A 24,788-nucleotide genomic window follows, 5' to 3' on the forward strand; every position below is an offset into this window, starting at 1 on the left:
ATAATGTTCCTTCTTTTGTCCTGGTTGGTAGCTATTTCCTTCTGCCTTCATTTATGGCTTTCAAGCTGTTTTAATGCAATGTATTCCTGCTGTTACCTGTAAAGTTTGCATGTTCTCCTGTAACTGTGTGGGTTTCCTTTGAGTGCTCCAGTTTCCTCCCACAATCAAGAGACAGTTAGTAGGTTAATTGGTCAATATAAATTGTCCCATGATCAGGCTAGGATTTTTGTAAATTGGGGTATTTTTGGGCGGCACAGTTTGAAGGACCGGAAGGAAGGGCAGCCACTAAATATTTGAATCAATCTGTTGAAAACTAGTGAACTTGGCAATAACATCTTTCATTTCAATTTATAGGTTATTTCCATACAACATAAAGTCATTAACTCTTGAAAACACACTGTACAACATGCTTTATTTATAAGCAGGTACAGAAGGCATTACATCACATTTGGTACAACAAGTAATTAAGCAATGTTCCTCAACTCTAACTTTGGCACAGCAATGTCAGCTGACTAATTGCGTACCCTGGTTCAATTCTAAAGGGCAAAACAGGTTCCCTTCTATTCACACCAAACAAGGCTCCATTTACAAAGATGTCAAGCTTTTGTTTAGAGCTAAGTTAGCTGCCAGTGATATAACTTTTAAAGAGTGTTAAGACACCACGTGACAACTGTGCGTACTACATACCAAATACAGCTTCACTTGAAAGTTTATATCTTTTAAGAGTAAAATGGGCCAGTTTTATTGAAATCATGAACCATTCAATACCTTCACCAGCAAAGTATTATTGTCTGCAACAATATTTTTCCATTATAAAGTTTCACATATATAACATGCATTCCCTCATTTGGATTAAGATTTGTTTTCATTACTTAAAGATTTTAATATACATATTCAAGTAAGGAACCATGATTTTTTTTTAAACAATAGCCAACCTTTCAATTTTTCTTTCCTTCCCATGGATGTTAAGATGACCACTCTGGTATTGCATCAGTTTACCAAGGGCTTTGAAAGAGTCGAATTATTCAGGTGTTTGAGTTTTGAACACAAAGTTATTAAATTGTGCTTTTTACTGTAATATGATACAAGGCAAATTTTGGGGGAAATTAGTAAGTACAGTTCCCACCTTGAAAACATGATTTTACTTTACAATTCAAATAATTGAAAATAAACAATTTGACAAGTAGCCTCCATACAAATTTGAATGATATTTACAGTACATCAGTTGAAGGTGAGAGCCATGTTGATGTAGCTCCTCTGGTTGATGAAAGGAGTGAACATTATTGTTTTCCAACCATTCAGAAATGTACCAATTCATGAAACCCATTATTTTTTAAACAGCAATCCAAACTTTTAAAACAGACAGCAAATTAAGAACATTTTTATTTAAAATCCTAGTAAAAACTTGGTGACACAGACACTCTCTCAAAATCCAAAAAGGGATTGCACCACTCTTATTTATTCACCTTTGACATAAAAATCATTTACTTCCATCATTAAAGCTGAACATTTCAGAGAAAACTTTAAAAACACCAACGTTTAAACAAACAGAACTGATTGTTTTGATACATTTCAGATTGTACAACTAAAAAATTCAAGCCCATTTGTTTCTCCTAACATGAGTCAAGCTGCATTGTTGGAAGTGCTACCACAAACAACAAATAGGAAAAAAAGCACAATTCTATATTTGCTGGGGTAGTACGCTTTACTATGCCCTCTGCAGGATAAACAGAGGTAAGGCTAAAGATTTGCTATTGGATCTTCTGCTTTGCATTCACTAGCTGTTAGGTGCCTTTTGCTGAGTTAGAACTAATATCCAACTAAGTTCCTTTCGGTGGTGTCCACTTCAAACAGCTGGAGTCTATGGTTTTGTTTCCATTCGTTCGCTTTGCTTCCTTGGCCAGCCATTCATCTATTAGATCCTAAAGTGAAACAAAAAAATGTGAAAACTGAAGCAGCAATTATTATCAGAGGGTTGTTGTATGGCAAGCAACAAGTCAAAAAAAATTAATTATTATGAAAATCAAGTATACTGCACAGTTATCTGCATCCAAAATTCTCACCTAGCAAGCCTAGAGCACACAAAGTGACTAGATATTGCTCTTCTTCAAATTGAAAATGTGCTGCTTGGGACTCAGTTCAGGTCTTTTGGTGCTCCTGGGGAAGACAGCAAGGCAAGAGATAGGGAGGGTGGCCAAGGAATTGAAGACCAGCAGGGTTTTAAGACTAAGACCAGTAGTTTTTTTTTTGGGGGGGGGGGGGGGGGGAATTCTAGGCAACAGATTAACCTCACCAACATTCTTGGCACAACCATGCTACCACCATGGTTTATATATCATTGGTGTCTGTTCCCAAATATGTTAAGTTAAAGTTCATTCAAAAATGCTTCAAAATAAAACTTTTGATATTAAAAAAGGTATCAAGTGCACAAGGATGTGCCCAGGTGCTGAGAGTGATGTTAATTACTGGGAAATGTTTGTTATTACATTTTCCAATATTTCAACATTGTAAACAATGTGCAATGCAATTAAAACCACAGACATCTATGCTTAATAGTATTCCATTGGGCATTTTAAAGGTTTGCTCAAAAAAAAACTAGAAAAATTAACATTATGCAGAATAAAATATGAAACCTATCATTTTGGCATCACTCTAGAAATCCAACTTAGCATTAGTGCAGCAAATCATATAATACATCATTCAGCCGACAAGGCCCTCTGTTAAGCAAAGTAGCTAAACTCGGGTCACCTTGGTTGAGGAACCACAATTGTTGGGGATTAATGATTTAGATTTTAGTAATATAATACTAGATTGGAACTGTTGTAAAGCAATTCCTCCCCACACCATCACCCACTCCCTTTATTACACAGAACACTGTTGTCGTTGATGCCACCCCAAACCTAAAAAGACCAAGGCTTGCGCCCATTCCCATTCCCTTCCCCAGTTATACCAAGAACTTTTCTCAAACCTCAGACATTGCTCACACTTGGAATAGTGGGCACGCGACAAAAACCAATGGCCAAATATTTTACTCGCTTGAAGATTTTTTTTGTCTAAGTTTGTTTTGGGCTGGATTCTGAATCAGAATATTGAGTTCAACACCATTCTATAACCGGGTCACCCAAGCCCATGCAATACCATTCCTGAATTAACCTTTCAAACAAAACTTTAAATTATGGATCCCATTTAACAAATTAAGCAAATCTTAGACAAAACACAATATTTAAGAAAACTGTAGGGGCATTCTTTTGATCTCTTGGCCAACAAATCTAATTAAAAATAAAAGTTTAACAGAAAACCATTATCTCACTGCTCTTTACAGGAAATCGACTGCTATATTCGCTTACAATGAAGTGTTTACTTTGGGGCATCTGCAAAAGGCACAAAATAAATGCAAATTCAATCTTTCCTGATAAGCATTTTAACATTAAATATTAATATAAAGTACTTAATTTGCTATCAGGGTTTACTCTAATGAGAAGCAGAGAAGAGGTAGAGTGAGTTACCAAATCATAAATTTGTTAATATCCATCATTTATGTTCAATTAAAATTTAGTCTGCTGTTTATCAAAATATCAGTGATAAAAATGCCATATTTCAGCATTGCAATTGATAAGAAAAAAACTAAGATGAATGTATTCTATTAAAAGAACTTCTTTAATTACCTGCCGTTTTAAAACCAAATGTTTTCCTTTCCAGTACTTCAGCATCTGTAATGCCTGAAGGGTGCTGACAATGTCCACAGGATTGACAGCTGTTTCTTGACTTATTTCTGGAAGAATATAGTTTAGCAATTAGAGTAAATCATTGCATTATAAAAGTGGTACTTTTACAATGTATAAACCTTGTTGTATAGATTGTGTGCAAGTTCAATGTAACCTGCTGAAAGAAAATGCTACTCTAATAGCATCTGCCAGCAGCTACACCTTCCAGATGTGTCTTTGTGCTCTGCAATGAAAACAGATTTGCATTGACTCAATACTTAACTTGCCAAGGTAAATTAACTTGCATTGAATATGTATTTTAAGTGCATGATTATTTACATTAGCAAATCTCTGTTCAGTTTTTTGAGAATGCAGTACTTCAGGGTATATTACATGAAGCTCTATTCACTGAGACAAAAACAAAATATTACAGACATTGAAATCTGAAGCAAAACAGAAAATGCTAGAAATATTCACATCATACAGAAAACATTTGAGGTTCTGCAGTGTTTTCTATCTTCAAAGATGTTGCCTCTTCACTGAAAACTGTTTCACTAATCTGAAATGAAACGTCTACCTTTATCAAATATATTTTCTAAAAAAAAATTCACATTTTAAGCTTTACACAAACAAAATTCCTGAAGAACATAGACAATTCAACACATCCAAAAAATGGACAAAGGCAATAAAACAATTGCAAATATACTGCCTATTCATAAGTTTCTAAGTTTCCCTTATTGATAAAGGGCCAGTCAATGAATCATATTTGATATCAATGTAAATCAGTTAGCTAACTGCAAGTAAGGAACTACAATTATCTGCAGTGTTGCTGGACTAAGTATGGATCCAGATGGGGGCAGTTGTGTCACAAGGCACCAAGAAAATTATTTTGTTGTCTTCAGCAGAAAAAAGGAAACAAGACCTAAAACAACAAAACACAATATCCTGTTTAAAAATGTCCACAGATAATATTCACCTTTGATAGAAATTTCTTTGCCCTGGAAGTTATGCAAATAACGTAGTAACACTTCCTTCCAATAGCTGCGGTAGCTGATGAGTCCCAGGTCCGACAGTGGGCGCTCAGGGGAACCAACCTTTTCTTCTACCTTAGACAACAAATAGCCTTTTTCATGAAAGAAAAATATAAATGAATTAAAAGGATGCATTCATTTTGTAAAATGTGCAGTACTTTTCAAATTCACATGCATTGTACCACGAGTAATTAATCCTCACCTCATATTTAAAGAATCAATGTTATTTAATAACAATGACTGGCATTAAAAAGTCATGTATCCTTAAAAGCAAGTTTATTTTTGTTATGTATGTGCATAAAACATGTGGAACTTTTGACAATCTAAGGAATTGTCAGCCTCTACCACATGATGAAACATAATCTGAATTCATTTCTGATTTCACTGAAAAAAAATCATCCTTGAAATAAACAAGAGAATGATTCAGATACTTCATCCAGAAAAATCAAAGGTATATCTCCAATCTCGCAATGGAAAGGGGAAATCAGGACCAAAATACCTGGCTCATATATTGCAACCAATCTATAATAACTTGCACAACATATTCTAATGTCACAACAAAAAAAAGCATTTCCCCACTTTAGAGTCAACATTCGTTGGACATAATGGTTGAGTCAACCAATACAGCACGAAGTACATCAAATCACTGAACTTTTGAAGAATTTACAGTAAGCACTATGCGCTTAGGAAGAAATCCATGAAATAATTCAATACTACTTGCAGTTATTGGCATATTGGTACAAAGGAAAATAGTAGAAATGAACTGAGCCTGCAACTAAACAATTTATTCCCTACTCCAGAGGTGAGTGTGCTCATTGTAGTCACAAAGCTAGATAAAATATCAATTTACATTAAGCTTTTGCATCAAACAATGCATCTATAATTGGAATATAAATCAGAACATTTAACTAATAGTCCAAATAGTTATTGTTATTATACTTCAATACATACTGAAGTCAATAAGCATTTTTCCAAATCCTTGTCTCATATACTGTGGCATTGTCAAAATGCATGACACATTATAGTTGAGGAATGAGTTCTTCTCCTGAAATGAAAATCAAACACACCAGATACTGGTTACTTGAATATTTTCATAGCAGTATTCTTCCAACTTCAATCTGTTAATGGGAACATGTGTGAAAACAACCAATTTAATGATTCAACACTACAGCAAAATTGTTTCCTTTTATCAATATCTCATTCAGATATATGGTATTGATGAATCTTTCTTTTGGCAGCTTAATAGTTTTTAAATTTTAAGAGCAGCAGAACCGACTAAAGCTCTTGCCTTTTTTTGAAAGTGTATTTCATACTCATGGTAAAAAAAAAACACCATCTCTACCAAGTTTCTGGTTATTGAATTCAGCACAAGAATAACTGTAGTCCCAGATACCTGTAGTGTTGCAGATCAAGACTTCCTGGAAAAAGGCTAGCATGAATTGAAAAAATAACTGCAACTTTCTGATAAAATAGCATGGTTGGAAGGCAGCCCTAAAACATGGTAAGCTTTATGAAATGAAAATCTTGAAACAAAAGCAGAGATTGGAGATATCAGGAGGTCAGGCAGAATTGCTTGAGAGAGTAAGAGTTTCAAGTCAATAACCCTTAATGGATAAAACCTTGACGGGGTAGATGCAGGACTCATTTCTCCTGGCTGGGACCTCAGTAACAATAGTTATTTTCTTAAGAATGGCATCAGCCATTTTGTACAAACATGAAAAGAAATGTCTTCTCTCAGTGTGGTGAACTTTTGGAATTCACTAACCAAGATAACAATGGAGGTTGTTGTTTACTATATTCAAGATAGTTTGGTATTGAGATACTGGGAGAATCTATGGATATAGATTGAACATAGTAAAGTAATGCTGAGGCAAAAGAGCAGCCACAATGGTATAAAATGAAAGAACAGCACAAAGGGTTGAATGGCCTATTCCTGGTACTATTTGTTATGTCTTTACTGCATCAATTATCCTGAGAATGCAAATCTAAATCCCACTGAAGCTACTAAATAAGTACTTTTTCATGTAAATAGTGCCATTAATAATGACAAAGCTACTGGATTGCAAGTAATAATTTCTTCTTTATCCAGTTAGCCAATATATGACTACAGCTCCATAACACAGATGACTTTTAGCTGCCTTTTAAATCATGTCCAGCAAGATACTCAGTTACACAAAAAGAAACAAGACTACAGCCCAGCATAATTCCAACAGCACAGCAAGAGTTATGCAATCATTCCATTCTTCCCATTTTCGAGAAAGAGTTCTTAAAGCTGTCAGATCTTCAACAGTCCAGATGTATTCAAAATAATGCAATAAATTTATGAAGGATACTCAAACAAAAATACATTTGTTACAATGACAGAACTAAGATAATTGATGGATGAACTATGATAAGCAGGACTTCCTGCTCTTTATTCCTTTCTTCAGAAATTTCAAAGCTGAAATAAACCACTATTTTTGCTGTCAGTGATGAGAGTAAAAATAATGCACTGGATTCTTTCAGAATACAAAGCCTATACTGGCTTTAGGCATAACATTCATGCTATTATTTCCCAAATGGCTTGAATAAAATGTGCAGAATCCATTCATGTGAAATGTTTACTCAATTTGCACAAGGTCTCCTGGGTTAGATGTGCTCTGTATGAATCCCCTGATTATGAATCTGAGATACTGTGAATGCATTGACAACAAAAAAAAACATCTCTGAATGAGCTTGGATAGATTTATTCAACATAAATTAAATTCTCTTAGAGATCCTTAAGCTCAACTGTCCTGAGGGGGTTTGACAGTTGTTTCAATTGCTTATGAATTCTATGCTAATATTACAAACACTAAAAACTATTTGAATATATCAAAATGCTTATTTAGATGCTCCCTTGGTAAATAAACCTATTATGCTTGGATATCTTATCTTCCAAATTGCAGATTAATTTTATTATTTATTGTGAAAGCTGGGTAAGATGCAGTAAAGAAACAAAATGAGTTATGAGGCAGTATAATTTCCTCACACACATCACCACATAGTACATTTTTTAGATAGTTATATAATCTAGGTAGCAGATGCTTTAATATCGATATAATATTAATCTACCTAGTGCGTTCTTCAGCCCAAGATCCATCAATATTCATGTATAACCATAAACATTGCATCAATAACCAAACTTAAGTGAAAGGCTGGCATTAAAATAATGCACAGAAACAACACATCTTACAAACATTTCCTGGAAGGAAGCATTACATGGCTGTCTGATTAGATTCCCCCCCCCTCCCCCCATCGCTTAAACATTTAGTTGCTTAAATTACTGAGAATGAGCTCACAGCAGGGAAAGTGGATTCAGAAGCAACATTAGGGCCAATAGTCTCAGTGATAGAATTAAAAGATGGAAAAGAATCAGAACTGTATTATGAGACAGAAACAGAAATAAAGGGAGTCGGTGAACGAGATTGTGATTTTAAAAGGATATAAAGAAAATATGCACATTAAAAAAGAGAAATTCTGAAAATCTCCAAGACTAACATGATACATAATGGAATGAAATAGAACAAGTTTCAATAGCACCCCTATGCTAGAAAGATCAAGTGGCATTGCTGATACACTGTAGAAGTCTTGATTTACATAAGTAGCATTATAACTTATTACAGGTCATTTCATGTGTTTTATTTCATTAAACATAGGGAGATTGATCTGAAGGTGTCACTTTCATGAGGTCAGCAACTAAGCAATTTGGAACAATTTATGATTTATGGGGTGCTTCTGTTTTGTCTCGAAGACTTGAATGATTTTATGCATTAATAATGATATGGAGATTCAAACTCATCATTGATCACTACCAAATTTCCAGCACATTATTTATCCAATATTTCATTAGCAGTATGCCCAAATCTTCAACATTTTCTGCAAGTTCATTCAAATTGATAAAATAAAGACACAAAAACTATTAACATCCTTTACCTTGGAGAAATATCCAACAAGATGACATCCTGTATTATCAGCTTCTGTCATCACATAAAACAAGAAAGGTTCTACATCATAATATAATGTCTTGTGGTCCAAAAATAGCTTCGCCAGAAGGCACAGGTTCTGGCAGTAGATCTAGAATAGAGAAAAAAAATCATTATAACATTTCATTTAAAATTCAAAAAGGCCTACAAGAGACCAAAACTTTCTTCAGCAAGACAGCAATAAGTAAGTTTACTTAGAGGAAGTTCACTGTAGAGGAATTAAAAGCAGATCACTTTAAGTTAAAGGAAATGAAGACAAATGCAGGGATCCTACTATTATCAGATCATTCAAAACTTGCAATCTTTCATACAGGACTTTGCCTTTGCCCAAAGAGCAGTTATGAAGAGAGAACACATTAATTTTTTGAAATTTTTATTGGATGGAAAGAAAGGTTTAAAGTTCCAACAAGAAAAATACTTACACTCTTACCAGCTCCTAATCAAAGTAAAATTTATTTTATTTTTATTTTATTCAAAGAAAGATGTTCAACTGTAAAAATATCATAGTGTAGCGGTGTGCTACACGCAGCGCTAAAATTATGACACGGAGTTGGTAACTGCAGTCGAAGGAAAAAACTTTATTCGAAATCTTCAGCCTCACTTTTAAGCCTCCCTCAACCTGCCCCCCATGGCGCAGAGGCTCCAAAGCTCTGTGCTCGCAAACCCCCGTAGGCTATCTAATTGTGAGTCGGTTCGGATGTGCCAGGAAATGGGTCGCCACATAACCCCCCCCCCCCCCCAGAACCGGCAATACACCCCCCAATGTCCACAGTCTGGGCCAGAACCTGCTTGGGAGGTCGGCCTCTGCGCCGAGGTGCCGGAAACTCGGCCGGTTGCACCAGGTCCACATGGGCCGGTTTGAGGCGGTCCACCGTGAAAACCTCCTCTTTCCCCCCAACGTCCAGCACAAACGTGGACCCGTTGTTCCGGAGTACCATAAACGGCCCCTCGTATGGCCGCTGCAGCGGTGGCCGATGCCCGCCCCTTCGTACAAACACAAACTTACAGTTCTGTAGGTCTTTGGGTACGCAGGTCGGGTGCCGCCCGTGCTGTGAAGTGGGTATGGGGGCCAGGTTACCGAGCTTCTCGCGTAGTCTGCCCAGGACTGCTGCGGGATCTTCCTCTTGCCCCCTTGGGGCTGGTAGGAACTCCCCGGGGACGACCAGGGGCGCGCCGTATACCAACTCGGCCGACGAGGCGTGCAGGTCGTCCTTGGGCGCTGTGCGGATGCCGAGTAGGACCCAGGGAAGCTCGTCCGCCCAGTTGGCTCCTCGCAGGCGGGCCATGAGGGCCGACTTCAGGTGACGGTGGAAACGCTCCACTAGCTAGTCGACTGTGGGTGGTAGGCAGTGGTGTGGTGCAGCTGAGTCCCCAAAAGGCTGGCCATAGCTGACCACAGGCTGGAGGTGAACTGGGCGCCTCTGTCGGAGGTAATGTGGGCTGGTACACCAAAGCAAGATATCCAGGTGGCGATCAGGGCTCGGGCGCAAGATTCGGAGGTGGTGTCGATGAGCGGGACCGCCTCTGGCCATCTTGTGAACCGGTCCACAATAGTCAGGAGGTGCCGCGCTCCGCGCGACACTGGCAGGGAGCCCACAATATCCACATGAATGTGGTCGAAACGCCGGTGGGCGGGATGGAACTGCTGCAGTGGGGCTTTGGTGTGCCGCTGCACCTTGGCCGTCTGGCAGTGCATGCACGTTTTGGCCCATTCACTGACCTGTTTGCGGAGTCCATGCCAAACGAAACTGCTGGAAACCATCCGGACAGTTGTCCGGATGGAGGGATGCGCCAAGTTATGAATGGAGTCGAAAACGCGGCGCCGCCAGGCTGTCGGGACGACGGGACGGGGCTGGCCGGTGGCGACGTCACAGAGTAGGGTCCTCTCACCCGGGCCCACGGGGAGGTCCTGGAGCTGCAAACCGGAGACTGCGGTTCTGTAACTCGGAATCTCCTCATCCGCCTGCTGCGCCTCTGCCAGTGCCTCAAAGTCTACCCCTTGGGAAAGGGCATGAACGGTAGGGAGAGAGAGCGCATCCGCCACGACATTGTCCTTACCCGAGACGTGCCGGACATCCGTCGTGTATTCAGAGATGTAGGACAGGTGGCGTTGCTGGCGGGACGACCAGGGGTCGGACGCTTTCGTAAACGCAAAGGTAAGCGGTTTGTGGTCCGTGAACGCGGTGAAGGGCCGACCTTCTAGGAAGTACCTGAAATGCCGGATTGCCAGGTAGTGCGCCAACAGTTCCCGGTCGAAAGCACTGTGTTTGAGCTCGGGTGGTCGCAGGTGTTTGCTGAAAAACGCCAGGGGTTGCCAGCGACCTGCGATGAGTTGCTCCAGCACCCCACCGACTGCCGTGTTTGATGCGTCCACTGTGAGGGCGGTAGGGGCGTCCATTCTGGGATGTACTAGCATTGCGGCATTCGCCAAAGCTTCCTTCGTTTGAACGAAAGCGGCGGCGGACTCCTCATCCCAGGTAATGTCCTTGCTCGGACCCGACATCAGGGCGCACAGGGGGCGCATGATCCGGGCAGCTGAAGGGAGGAAGCGGCGGTAGAAATTGACCATACCTACGAATTCCTGAAGGCCTTTGATCGTGGTGGGTCGGGGAAAGAGGCGGACCGCATCTACCTTAGCGGGCAGAGGGGTTGCCCCGTCTTTAGTAATCCTGTGGCCCAGGAAGTCAATGGTATCGAGTCCGAACTGGCATTTGGCAGGGTTGATTGTAAGACCGTACTCACTCAGTCGGGCGCAGAGTTGACGGAGGTGGGACAGATGCTCCTGATGACTGCTGCTGGCTATGAGGATGTCATCCAAATAGATGAACGCGAAGTCCAGGTCCCGTCCCACCACGTCCATTAACCGCTGGAACGTCTGTGCGGCATTCTTTTTTTTTTAATAATTTTTTATTGCATTTTTAAATGATTACAAAGTATGAAAAAACAATGTATATAACCCATACCCCCTCCCCTTAACCCCTCCCCCCTAACTGCCCCATAGAAAAAAAAAGAAAGAAAGAAAGAAAGAAAGAATGCCTGGTGGTTGGAAGATCTCCACATGCTCCATGGAGTTCGTAATAATTTTAATATGTATATTTATTTCTTTCCCCTAATAACCAATTGTTTCATCTTAAAAGCATCTATATATTTAATCCTATCTTTTGTAAATAAGGGCTCCAAATTTTCAAAAATGTTTCATATTTATCTCTTAAATTATAAGTAATTTTTTCTAAAGGAATACAACCATAGATTTCTTTCTTCCAAGAATCTATACTTAAATGTGTATCCGATTTCCAAGTAACTGCAATAGCTTTTTTGGCTACTGCCAGTGCAATTTTTATAAATTCTTTCTGATACTTATTTAGTTTGAGTTTCGGTTTTATCCCTTCAATATCACCTAGTAAAAATAATATTGGATTATGAGGAAATTGTGTTCCTGTAATTTGTTCCAGTAAAAATCTTAAATTTGTCCAATTATTAACCAAAATTGCAACTCCTCTTGCCTTTGAGTTAAATGAAGCTGCAATAACATTTCCAACCCAGTCTCTTTTTAATTTCTGATGTTCTATATCCGTTAAATGAGTTTCTTGTAAGAAAGCTATATCTATTTTCATTTTTTTAATGTATGTTAAAATTCTTTTTCTTTTTATTGGTCCATTAAGCCCATTAACATTAAAACTTAAAAAATTCAATAAATTAGTCATTATTTTTATTTATGTTACTCCAATCTATAATAATACCTAATCTTTCAACTCTCATTATATCCTGGGAAATCTTTTTAGAAGTCTCCATGTTGCTATGTGTGTCCCCACCAATCATCCAGGCAAAAGAATAGAAGAAAAATAGAAAATAAAGAAAAAAACAAAATACCCCCCTACTAATGTTGTGAAAAAAAAGAAACACAACATTACCCCCCTCTATTGTACGGGTCATGGCAATCGCCATGATTACACACGTGAATCCCGTAGTAACCGATTCAAAGCTCCCCAGCCCCCCCGCAACATGAAAAATATATATATATAAAAAAAAACATACTATTCTCAATTAATATTTCTAAAATATTACTTTTCTCCCTTATATCGTCCTTAAATGTCCATCAGTTCCATTTACTTTCTCTGTCTTCGTCTTTAACCATTACATTTAGAAATCTCCACTTTTAATCAACAAATAGATGGAAGTCTTTGTGCAAACACCTCCGCATCTTGATAATCAGAAAAAAATCTTTTTCCTTCCTTCAAAAAAATTATCAGTGTTGCTGGGTGACGCATTGAAAACTTATAACCTTTTTCCCACAAAACCTTTTTAGCTGGGTTAAATTCTTTCTTTCTCTTCAAAAGGTTATAACTTATATCAGGATAAAAAAGAACTGGTTTCTCAGCTATCATCAACGGACCTTGTCTTCTTTTAGCACCCTGGGCAGCCGCCCTCAAAATCTTTTCTTTATCCTGGTATCTTAAACATCTTATCAAAATTGATCGCGGATTTTGATCATCTTGAGATCTTGGTCTTAAAGCTCTGTGCACCCTTTCAATCTCAATTAAAGCTTCTTCTCCCATTTCCAATTTTTCAGGAATCCATTTTTGAAAAAAATTTATTGGGTCTTCTCCTTCGGTACCTTCTTTAAGTCCAACAATTTTAATATTGTTGCGTCTACTAAAATTTTCAAGTTTATCAATTTTTCCCACGAGTTGTTTTCTTTCTGATGTCCAGGCGTCATTATCATCTTCCATCCTCTTCATTCTTCCCTCCATTTCTTCCATTCTGACGTCCAAATCTATAATTTTCTTTTCCATTTTTTCCTGTTTCTTTGTCATTTTATCAAACATAGCCTCCATATTTGTTATTTTTTCTGTCATTACTTTTTGGTTACTTTTAATTACTTTTAATGCCTTTAATTTATGCATTATTTGCCTCAAAGTCTTTTTTGTACTTTCAGAGGAACTTTCGTCTTCTCCATCTTCATCTGATTTTTCCAGAGAGTCCGTCTCTGGACTGGTTTGCTGCCGGGAGCGTGGCTGGGAGATCTGTGCGATGGACGCCCCGCTCACCTTTTTGGCGTTCCACAGCAAGTCCGCCCGGGCTGCCACCTTCCGGGGGTCACTGAAATCCGCGTCGGACAGCAGCAGGCGTATGTCCTCGGGCAGCTGCTCCAGGAATGCCTGCTCAAACATGAGGCCTGTGTGTCCGTCGGCTAGAGACAACATCTCATTCATTAAAGCCGATGGAGGTCTGTCGCCCAAGCCATCCAGGTGCAGTAAACGGGCAGCCCGCTCGCGCCGTGAGAGTCCGAAAGTCCTGAGGAGCAGGGCTTTGAATTCTGTGTACTTGCCGTCTGCCGGGGACGACTGTACGAACTCCGCGACCTGGGCCGCTGTGTCCTGGTCGAGGGAGCTCACCACGTAGTAGTAGCGGGAGTCTTCTGAGGTGATCTGGCGAACGTGGAATTGAGCTTCGGCTTGCTGGAACCATAGGTTCGGGCGCTGTGTCCAGAAACCCGGCAGTTTCAACGAAACCGCATGAACAGAGGCGGCGTCGGTCATTTCTGGTCCAAAAATCGTTTGGACTGTCTGGGTCACCAATTGTAGCGGTGTGCTACACGCAGCGCTAAAATTACGACACGGAGTCGGTAACTGCAGTCGAAGGAAAAAACTTTATTTGAAATCTTCAGCCTCACTTTTAAGCCTCCCTCAACCTGTCCCCCATGGCGCAGAGGCTCCAAAGCTCTGTGCTCGCAAACCCCCGTAGGCTATCTAATTGTGAGTCAGTTCGGATGTGCCAGGAAATGGGTCGCCAACAATAGGCTTGAAACTACATTTTGCCCAAACAATCAAGAGCAAAAAGGCGAGTTTGTGGGCTAAAAGAAAAAAAGTGATTTTCTTTCAATGCATGTTGTAAAAGGGAATACAGATCAAGTGATAATTCATATCTGATCTGACAACTGAAGGCTGTGAGCTGTGTTGTTATTACTGGAGTTTTTGTTCCCCCCGGTGCAGAAAAGCCAAAAGAAGATGCATCAACAATGTTGCTGGGTTGGTCTTGTGAAGGGCCTGGTGCTGCTCTTAAAATTTAAAAACTATTAAGCTGCTATGGAATTCCCACAAAATTCCAAAGAAATCATTACCTGGTCCCTAGGTGAGTCAAACAAAAATGTTTTTCATTGGATGTTGAGACATAGTAAAACTAGAAGGTGCATAGGTTATATAGCAAAAACATGATTTGTTGATAATTAGCTGAATGAAGTTATTTGTCATCGTTTGATAAAGTATCACGTAATAGGCTCATACGCAAGGTTGAAGCCCCTAGCACAAAAGCAATAGGAGGAGGAGTAGTAGGGATAAGAAATTGGCTTAGTTACAGAACATGGTAAATAGTTTTTTATGGATTGAAAATAAATAGTGGCGTTCTGTAAGAATCAGCTCTGAAAAGAAATACTGGTGTACATCCATCTCCAGGATTTGGGCACAATTTCAACATTTGCAGTCAGCACAAAACATGTATACATAATTGCTGCGATTGCTCCAAATAGTATACATCAATTACCAATAGTTTTTGAAATTAATACTTGGTTGTTGTAAAATAATTTGAAATATTACTTGGTAGAAAAAGTTTTCAATAGATTCAAATATGAAGTAAAATGAACACAATCATTCACTTGCTGAAACTTTCATTTTATTTTTTAAAAAAAAGCACAGTACCTTATTTTTCTTTCCATCCACTTCAAACACTGATATATTTCCTTTTCTATAGATTTCATCCCCTGGAGGATGCTTCCATACACATTTTGCCTGGAAGAAATATAAAAAAGAGCAATTAAGGCTAGACACAGAATAATATATTTTTCCAGAGAGAAATGAATTAATTTTATATTTTTAAATACTTTCTGCCTAACACAAAACCCAATGTGAAATTCGATGCTTAGAGACCAGGATTCAAACCTACTTTCATTTTCAGTAATATTCAGAGTATATAACTTTCCCAAAATGAATGAAGTAAATATTTGCAGAATAGAGTACAATTCACCAGAAGTGTTCATAACTACTCAAAATTTGGCTACATAAAGCTACAGGCATTTGTGGAAAGATTGCATAGTTCTACAGACAGATGCATAAAAAAAGTAGTAAAATCATCCAGAAAAAGGCTGACAACTTTAACTTAATTGAAATATGATGCCCCATGACAGACTTAAAAATAAAATTCAAGAACCAAGTTCCTTTTGTTCAAGGGTAAAATATTAGGACAGGTAAAGTTCAAGATACTTTAAAATAATTAAAATAAAACTCAATGACAGACCACACCACGGAAGCAAGTGCAAGAGCAACCAAGAGCAAAGTTGTACAGCACAGAACAGACCCCTCAAACAACCATCAAGCACTCAGATTACATTAATCCTATTTAATTTTCCCTACACTCCATCAACATCCACCAATTTCCATCATTCATCTACACAATGGAGGCAATTTACGGTTAACAACTGATACACCAATCTGCACATTATTAATATGTGGGAAGAAACTGGAGTAGTCAGAAATCCATGTAATTACAGGGATAGTGTACAAAACCCACACAAATGCAGCAAAGAGATCGGAACTGAGTCTGGGTAAATGGAATTGTGAGGCAACAACTATACTAGTTATATCACTCTTGCAGCTAAACAAGAACAGAAGAGCAGTAGGCCTCAGGCTCTTCAAGCTTGCTCACCATTTAACACTATAATGGCAAATCTATGCTGACCTCAACTACACTTCTGTGCCATTTCTCCATAACCCTCTATTCCATGGGTCCTCAACATTTTTTGCACCGCGGTTTAATATTAACAATAAGATTAAGATTATTAAGGGATTGGACATGCTATAGGCAGGAAACATGTTCCCGATGTTGGGGAGTCCAGAACCAGAGGCCACAGTTTAAGAATAAGGAGTAGGCCATTTAGAACGGAGTTGAGGAAAAATCTTTTCACCCAGAGTTGTGGATCTATGGAATGCTCTGCCTCAGAAGGCAGTGGAGGCCAATTCTCTGGATGCTCTCAAGAAAGAGTTAGAGCTCTTAAAGATAGCAGAGTCAAGGGACATGGGGAGAAGGCAGAAATGTGGATTGTGGATGATCAGCCATGATCACACTGAATGGCGGTGCTGGCTCGAAGGGCTGAAAGGCCTACTCCTGCACCTATTATCTATAATATTATTGCGGACCGGCCGACAGGGGCCGACCGGGGGGGCGGGTTAATCACGACCGGAATATAGGTGATAAGTCAACTACAAGTGGATAATACAATTTCGTTTCTAAAAGGGCTTATCTAACAAATTTAATATTAAACACACAGCGCATATTTTCCTTGCATGAATATAGTGATCAGTCAATTCTACGTCACTTATAAGTCAATAGCATAACATTTTAAGTAACGTTTGGATATTAAACACAGCGCATATTTTGAACATATGAAATCATTGCAACACACCAATGTAGCTGAATCAGTGGGAGCCCTGGGCAAGACAGTCCCATTGAGGGGTGATGGGAGACAGCAATACTCGAAGGGAGTTCCTTATGTCCAGTCTATTCCGCAATTTAGTTTTTGTTGCATTCATTGCAGAAAACCCCGCTTCGCAGAGATATGATGTTGGAAATGGAAGCAATGTTTTCAGTGCTTTCGTGGCTATCTCAGGATATTCAGCCTCGACTTTGATCCAGAATGCCGGCAGAGATGTTATGTCAAACATACTTTTCAGCCCACAATCATTTGCAAGCTCGAGGAGTTGATCTTCTTCCCGCGCTGACATGGATGATTCACCAGGGACATTCACAAATGGGTCACAGACCCATTCCTTTGCACGTCTTGAGTCATTTGCAGTTGGGAGGTAACGCTTGAATTCTGTCGACGGCGAAGATAGGTGATCACGCACCAGCTGTGAGAAGGACGGTGCAGCCTCAGTCTCTCCCAAACTCCCAGCTAACGTTGGGAACATGTCAAATATGCCCCCGTCCACTCGCTGTCCCCACAGTTCCAGTTTGGCTTTGAAAGCAGACACCTTATCTGCCAACTTGAAGACAGTTGTCATTCTCCCCTGAAGTGACAAATTGAGTTCATTGAGCAGGTTGAAGGTGCCACATAGATAAGCGAGTTTTGCTATCCACTCCTCGTCACATGGTGACTCGTTAAGCCGTTCTAAAAGCTGTGCTTCGATGTCCTCTGCTATGTCATCGATTGTCCTTGAAACTGCGGTAGGTGAAAGAGAAACCTGTGCCATCTTGTTAGCTGCAGTTTCTCCCAACAGTTCACGGCACATGTCCTTGGCAGCAAGCAGAATCAATTCTTCACCAACAGTGAAAGGCTTCTTAGCCTTAGCAATACAGCTAGTCACTAAGTACGACGCTCTCAGAGCAGCAGCATTTGTGGAGGTGGTGGCTCTCAGCACTTGCTTCTGTCCCACTTGCTATATCCAGAGATACCGGCCACGTGACAGATGCGCTGCCACCCGGCTGGTCGGAAGACACACCACATGCCAATCAACATTTGGTCCCTCCCAACTAATCAATGCACACCTAAATTATTGGTTACCTTAATTGGGTTATCGCGCACAGCCCCATGCTATAAAAGGTGAGACTTGTCCCTGGCTCGCTCTTTCTTACAGACCACCTCACTGATGGTAAGTGCATTGATTTATGTTTGGGAAGGTCTATTGCTTGTAAGGGAGCCGCAGCTATCCAAGGTCAGGGGGATAGCTGTTGTAGTGCTTTTCCCTTGTTCTTTGTTTGTGTAACTGTACCCTGTCCCCACACTGCTTCCTGCGTATTGTAGTTGCTTGTGTTGACCCGACTTCCCCTTGTAAATAAATTCCTTATTATTAAAACTGTGTGTGTCCAGGCCTCTACTGTTGAGACTCAAAGAACCAGTTATTTTCCATCACAACACTTGCTCACGTTTTTTTCCGCTCAAAAAAACTCAACAGGCTTTTCTTTAAATGCAGTGTGCTTGGACTCAAGGTGCTAAAGCAGTTTTGAGGGCTTCATTGCCCCATTAGACAGCTTGTCTCCACATATCACACACAGGGGGCTTGGAATGTGAGAGTCACCGGTTGCATTAAAGCCATATTTTATGTATGACTCATCACATTTCCTGTTGAAGGAAGCTTTCTTTTTTTTTGCAGTCTCGGCCTCAGCTGTCTCTGCGTTATCATCATCATTAGGCCTTTTATATCCCTTACCACCTCTTCCAAAGAAACTCTCAAGAGACGTTTGTTTTTTACTCATTGAGTGTAGCTGTAGGTTAATGACCGACTGATGACCTCGCATGCATTCAAGTTCAACTGTGGGTGCAACAGGGAATGAGGAAAAGTGCAGCTGACTCACATCGTTTCATATAACCAAATCATATCATTCCCTCGCGGCCCGGTAGCACATGATTTGCGGCCTGGTACCAGTCCGTGGCCCGGTGCTTGGGGACCACCGCTCTATTCCTCTCTGAAAAATTTATCCAAATCCACTTTAAATACTGCTAATAATTCAGCTTCCATCATTCATTCCAACACAACCCATTTTCAAGTTAATTTAAAATTTAAGAAAGTATTTAAGATAATTTTCTATTTATTTCTACTAGCAGTCAATTGTGAAATATATTCTACAAAAGAATAAACTCTTCTCGGGCTTTGAGTTTATTTGTCATACATGCCAGGGAAGCACTTGATCCGTTTTCATATTCTGCAGAATATAAAATGAAATAAATTCCTAAGGTTCAACTTCGTACATTACAACTCTACTTCCTTTACTGATGTTTAATTCAACACGAACTTTTTATGACAGATGAACAAATGCAAAACTTAACTGTTTCTCTTTCCCTAGATGCTGACTGACTTGCAAGGTGTTTTCAGCATTTTCAGTTATTATTTCACATTTCCAATTTGCTATTTTAAATTTTCATTTACTGTTGAATTACTGCTACTTCTCTTCTAGGAAAGACAACCTTTCAGAAGTTTTGCTCTGCTCTGCTGGGATTTCCATCTGTCCAGTTCATTTTGTGTTCTTAAGGTTCACAGACTAAGATAATGACCATCTCTTTTCACGGATGCTGCCCGATCTGCTGAGTCCTTTCAACATTTCGGTTTATTTTATATTAAGTGTTTCTTTTTTTTGTAATTTATTTTTTTATTGCAGTTCATCAAACAAACATTTCCATAAGATGCATTTCAGACATTGTACATATATATCATATAAATCACAAAATCTCCACTAAGTATTTATCTGGGGTATATACTTATAGGAAAGAGTGGAAAGAAAAAACAAGCAAAAGGAAAGAACTATGTACAAGTAGGGAGTGATCCTTTTTTTTTAACAACAGATTCATTGATTTGTGAGAATAAAATCAGGTCTATGAAGCATTATGTAGTTAAACCATTCTTCCCAGTATGAATCAAATTGTTCCAGCTTATGATTAACAGATGCTGTTATCTTCTCCATTTTGTAAATGTCCATTGTAATTTCCATCCATGTATTTAAAGTTGGGCTCTCCTGTGATAACCATTTCCTATTAAGTCTTTTTACCAGCCACCAACAGTATATTCATTAAATATTTATCCCTTTTCAACCATTCTTGAGGTATATCTCCAAAATACATGGTCTTACTCTCCAAGGGTACTTCACATTTAAAGATGTCTTGTAGGGCATTGTGTATCCCCCTCCAATAGTTTTTGATAACAGGGCAGTCCCAAAAAATATGATAATGATTTGCATTTTGATTTCCACAATTTCTCCAGCAAACAGGGAGGTTACTATCATAATGGGATTTCTGAGAGGGTGTAATAAAATATCTTATCAAGTTTTTCCATCCAAACTCCCTCCATTTCTGTGAATTGGTACACTTCCATTGATATCTCCATATTGTTGTCCATTCTTCCTCAGATATAATTATCCCTCCTTCCTTCTCCCATTTTGTTTTAATGTATGAAGTCGAACGTGTTTTAAGATTTGACAACCCCTTATACATGCTTGAAATGATTCTACTACCATTATCTGAATTATATGCTTTTCTAAAGAGCTCTATCAAGCATGTATTACACTTTTAAGTCTTATTAACATATTGTCACATCTGTAAATACCGATAAAAATCTTGTTTTTCTAATAAGTGTTTCTCTTTAAGCATTTCAAAACTGATCAGTGTTCCTTCTTTCAATATGTTGCAAAGAACTGCTATTCCTTTAACTGTCCAGTCCTTAAATCTAGCATCCAATTTATTTGGTGTAAAATCAGAGTCATATGCACACCATTTAAGAATTGCAATATCTTCCTCTAGATTATATTCTTTTATAGTGGTTTTCCATATTTTGAGAGTCAATTTCACCCATGGGTTATCAATAGTATTTATGTACCTTTGCAGGTTGTTATCAGCCAAAATTGCTTGTATGGGGATGGGAAGTACCCGCTCCTCAATGTTTTTCCATTGAGCGTCATATGATGGGTTGCACCAACATATCACAGCTCTCAACTGTGCTGCAAAATAATAATCTCTAAGAGAAGGCAAGCCCCATCCTCCCCTTTTCCTTTGCTAATTGCAAAGTTTTGAGACAAACTCTAGGCCTTTTACCCTGCCAAATATACCTTGATAGCATCTTGTTCCATTCATTGAATTGATTTTGATTAATCTCTATCGGAAGGGGTCTGAAAGAGATATAACAGTCTATTCATTTTAATAGACTCAATCCTTGAACTAAGTCTGAAAAAAGGAATCAGGCTCCATCTTGCCACATCTTCCTTAATTGTTTTATATAGAGGCTGATAATTACATTCTGATAATTTTGCCAAATCTTTTGGCATAATGATGCCCAAATATTTGAAAGACTCCGTGTGCCACGCCCAGGAGTATCGACTTTCAATTTCTCTTGGTGGGCTATAGTAATATGAAAGTAATTAGGTTTTATCTATGTTGATCTTGTATCCTGATAATTGACCATATTGTTCAAAGGATTGCATCAATTTAGGTAAAGAGCATGTTGGTTGCCCTAGATAGATCAAAATGTCGTCCGCATAACAAGCCAATTTATGCTCTGTCCCTTTAATAGTAATTCCCCTGATATCTTCATTTTGTCTGATGTATTGAGCTAATGGTTCCAGATATAGCACGAAGAGTAGTAGTGACCATGCACAACACTGTCTCGTGCCCCTTTCTAGGGTAAGACTATTTGATAAATATCCATTGATTTTAATCCTAGCAGTAGGATTGTCATATAGTGTCTGTATATTTTTAATAATTGTGTCTTGGAAACCAAATCTATGTAAAACTCCGTAAAGAAAATTCCAATTTACTGAATCAAATGCTTTTTCAGCATCCACGCTTATCACTATTGCTTCGATTTTATTTTTTTGTATATGATCCATAATGTGAAGTGTCCTTCGTATATTGTCTTGAGTCTGGTGTTGTCGTATAAAACCTGTCTGATCATTACGTATCAATATGGGTAGAAACTCCTCTAATTGTTTGGCCACGATGGAGGTAAATAACCTATAATCTACATTAAGAACGGATATTGGTCTAAATGACCTGCATTCCATTTTATCCTTGCCTTCTTTGGTATAGCTGAGATTATCGCTTCCTTCCAACTGGGTGGCATTTGTGCCTTTTTTTTAAGAGCCCAGTTCAGTGTGGGGAGTAAAACAGGAATTAACTCATTTTTAAATTCTTTGTACCACTCTGCTGTATACCCATCTGATCCTGGTGATTTGCTTAATTTAAGCCTACTAATTGCAGCTTTTAATTCAACTTCAGTTATGTCAGTAGTAATCCTTCTATTTTGTTCTTCGCTTAAAGTGAGTAACTCTACAGAATTCAAGGTGGTGTCAATTTGGGTTATGCTTCCCCCTGGAACTTTGGAATATAGAGTTTTGTAAAACACTTCAAAAGCTTCTTGAATTTCACTTAGCTTATTTTTTATCATTTTCGTTCTTGGGCCCCCAATTCTATGAATTGTATTTTCTATCTTTTTTTTCCCCAGTTTCCACGCCAGTATTTTCATAGATTTCAATCCACTTTCATAATGTCTCTGTTTTAAGTTTTTCCTGATTTCTTGCGTAGCCAAATTATTTATTTCATTCCTAATTCTTTTAATTTCCCCTAATGTATCCTGTGCCAAATTCAATTTTTATATTAAGTGTTTCATGTGTCTTTTCTATGCTTTGCCAACTGTAAACAGCAAGATCCATATTTATAAGATGTCAAAATTACAGCAGGTTCAGACACTCCAGTTAACTTTTTTTGACCAGGGTAGCAGTGGTGTAGCTGGAGCTTTCTGCGTAGTAACTCGAGCACGACCAGGTTCAATCTTGACTATTTGTGCTGCATGTGTACGTCTAAGTGCTCTACCTTCCTCCTAGATCTCAGGGCCTTGAAGTTTAATTAGTTAACTGTCATTGTACAGGTAGTCCCCGAGTTACAAACGTCCGACTTACGGACAACTTGTACTTACGAACCGAGGAAGGAGAACACCATCCGCCATTTTAAGTCGGATCGCGACGCCGTCCGCCATTTTAAGTCGTTGCCATTGACACTGTGTTGAGTGTTTAACTTTGTATTTGGCTTAAATTTTTCTTAGTAAGATCACCCTGACCCTGCCCCCCTCTCCCCAATCTGGTCGGCTGGTGGCACAGTGAGATCCAGTGACAGACCGCTCCCGTGCCAGGTTGATATCGATCCAGTAACTCCTGTACCTTCCGTGCTGGGTTGATGTCGAGCTTGCAACTCGACCTTGTAAAAAAAAACACTGCCACCTCCAGTTTAAATTCCCACGCGGAATATTGTGGAGGAACAAATACCCAAAACCAGCACAGCCCCCACTTGTCCCATTTAGCCTGTCTTGGTGCGGTGGTCCTTAGGACCCAGCGGATATCAGGAGCTAGCGCAGCTCGGGACCTGCCGCCCGCAGTGTTTCTGTTCCATTGACGGGAAGCGATCGTGATTGAAAATAAAGTGGAAATAATAAAGTGTTTGGAAAGAAGTGAAACTTCATCGGTCATTGGAAAAGCGTTAGGCAATAGTCGGTCAACGATCGGAACTATTTTAAAGGATAACGGATAAAGTGAGAATAATGCAGCATGTGAAACACCCTGCCCTGATGAAAACTACAAATATTACTAAGTAACATAATGGTTTAATTATTGGAATACATACGTTTCTTAAGTGTTTTATATGCACAGAAAGGTAAAATGTATACTGTATACTAAGACAAATGTTTGACGAACTGACGCTAAATAATACCGGATGTACTTGTTCTGACTTGCGTACAAATCCGTCTTAAAGACGGTCTCGGGAACGGAACTCGTACGTAACCCAGGGACTGCCTGTACATTGCCTGTAGTGTGTATGCAACATAGCGACAATAGACTACAAAGAAAATTAGAAGGGAAGTGGGATTACTTTGTTAGCTGATATGTACCTAGAAACATACAAAACTTGCAGCACAATACAGGCCCTTCAGCCCATAATGCTTTAGAGATTACCTCAGGTTACCCATAGCCCTCTATTTTTCTAAGCTCCATGTACCTATCCAGGAGTCTCTCGAAAGACCCTATTGTATCCGCCTCCACCACCGTCGCTGGCAGCCCATTCCACACACTTATCACTTTCTGTGTAAAAAAAACTTACCCCTGACATCTCCTCTGCACCTACTTCCAAGCACCTTAAAACTGTGCCCTCTCGTGTAAGCCATTTCAGCCCTGGCTATCCACACGATCAATGCCTCTCATCATCTTATACACCTCTATAAGGTTACCTCCCATCCTCCACCGCTCCATGGAAAAAAGGCCGAGTTCACTCAACCTATTCTCATAAAGCATGCTCCCCAATCCAGGCAATATCCTTGTAAATCTTCTCTGCACCCTTACTATAGTCTCCACATCCTTCCTGCAGTGAGGTGATCAGAACTGAACACAGAACTCCAAGTGGGGTCTGACCTGGATCCTATATAGCTGTAACGTTGCCTCTCGGCTCTTAAACTCAATCCTACTGTTAATGAAGGGCAATGCACAAATTCAACCTGTGCAGCAGCTTTGAGTTTCTGTCCTATGGACTC

General features: G+C 39.3%; 1 protein-coding gene across 3 annotated transcripts in view; it reads right to left on the reverse strand.

Moving 5' to 3' along the window:
- Positions 1-395: 395 nt before the first annotated feature.
- kat7b (K(lysine) acetyltransferase 7b) overlaps positions 396-24,788 on the reverse strand; it is a 96,625-nt gene continuing 72,232 nt past the window's right edge. For all 3 annotated transcript variants that reach the window (XM_059956601.1, XM_059956600.1, XM_059956602.1), the window contains 6 exons: positions 15,435-15,524; positions 8,690-8,830; positions 5,687-5,780; positions 4,681-4,827; positions 3,666-3,772; positions 396-1,922 (listed from right to left, as the gene is read on the reverse strand). In XM_059956601.1, the coding sequence (XP_059812584.1) occupies positions 1,821-1,922; positions 3,666-3,772; positions 4,681-4,827; positions 5,687-5,780; positions 8,690-8,830; positions 15,435-15,524 (681 nt within the window). In that variant the 3' untranslated portion in view covers positions 396-1,820. The remainder of the gene's footprint in view (positions 1,923-3,665; positions 3,773-4,680; positions 4,828-5,686; positions 5,781-8,689; positions 8,831-15,434; positions 15,525-24,788) is intronic.

Source organism: Hypanus sabinus, chromosome X1, assembly GCF_030144855.1.
Source record: "Hypanus sabinus isolate sHypSab1 chromosome X1, sHypSab1.hap1, whole genome shotgun sequence".
NCBI classification, from domain to species: domain Eukaryota; kingdom Metazoa; phylum Chordata; class Chondrichthyes; order Myliobatiformes; family Dasyatidae; genus Hypanus; species Hypanus sabinus.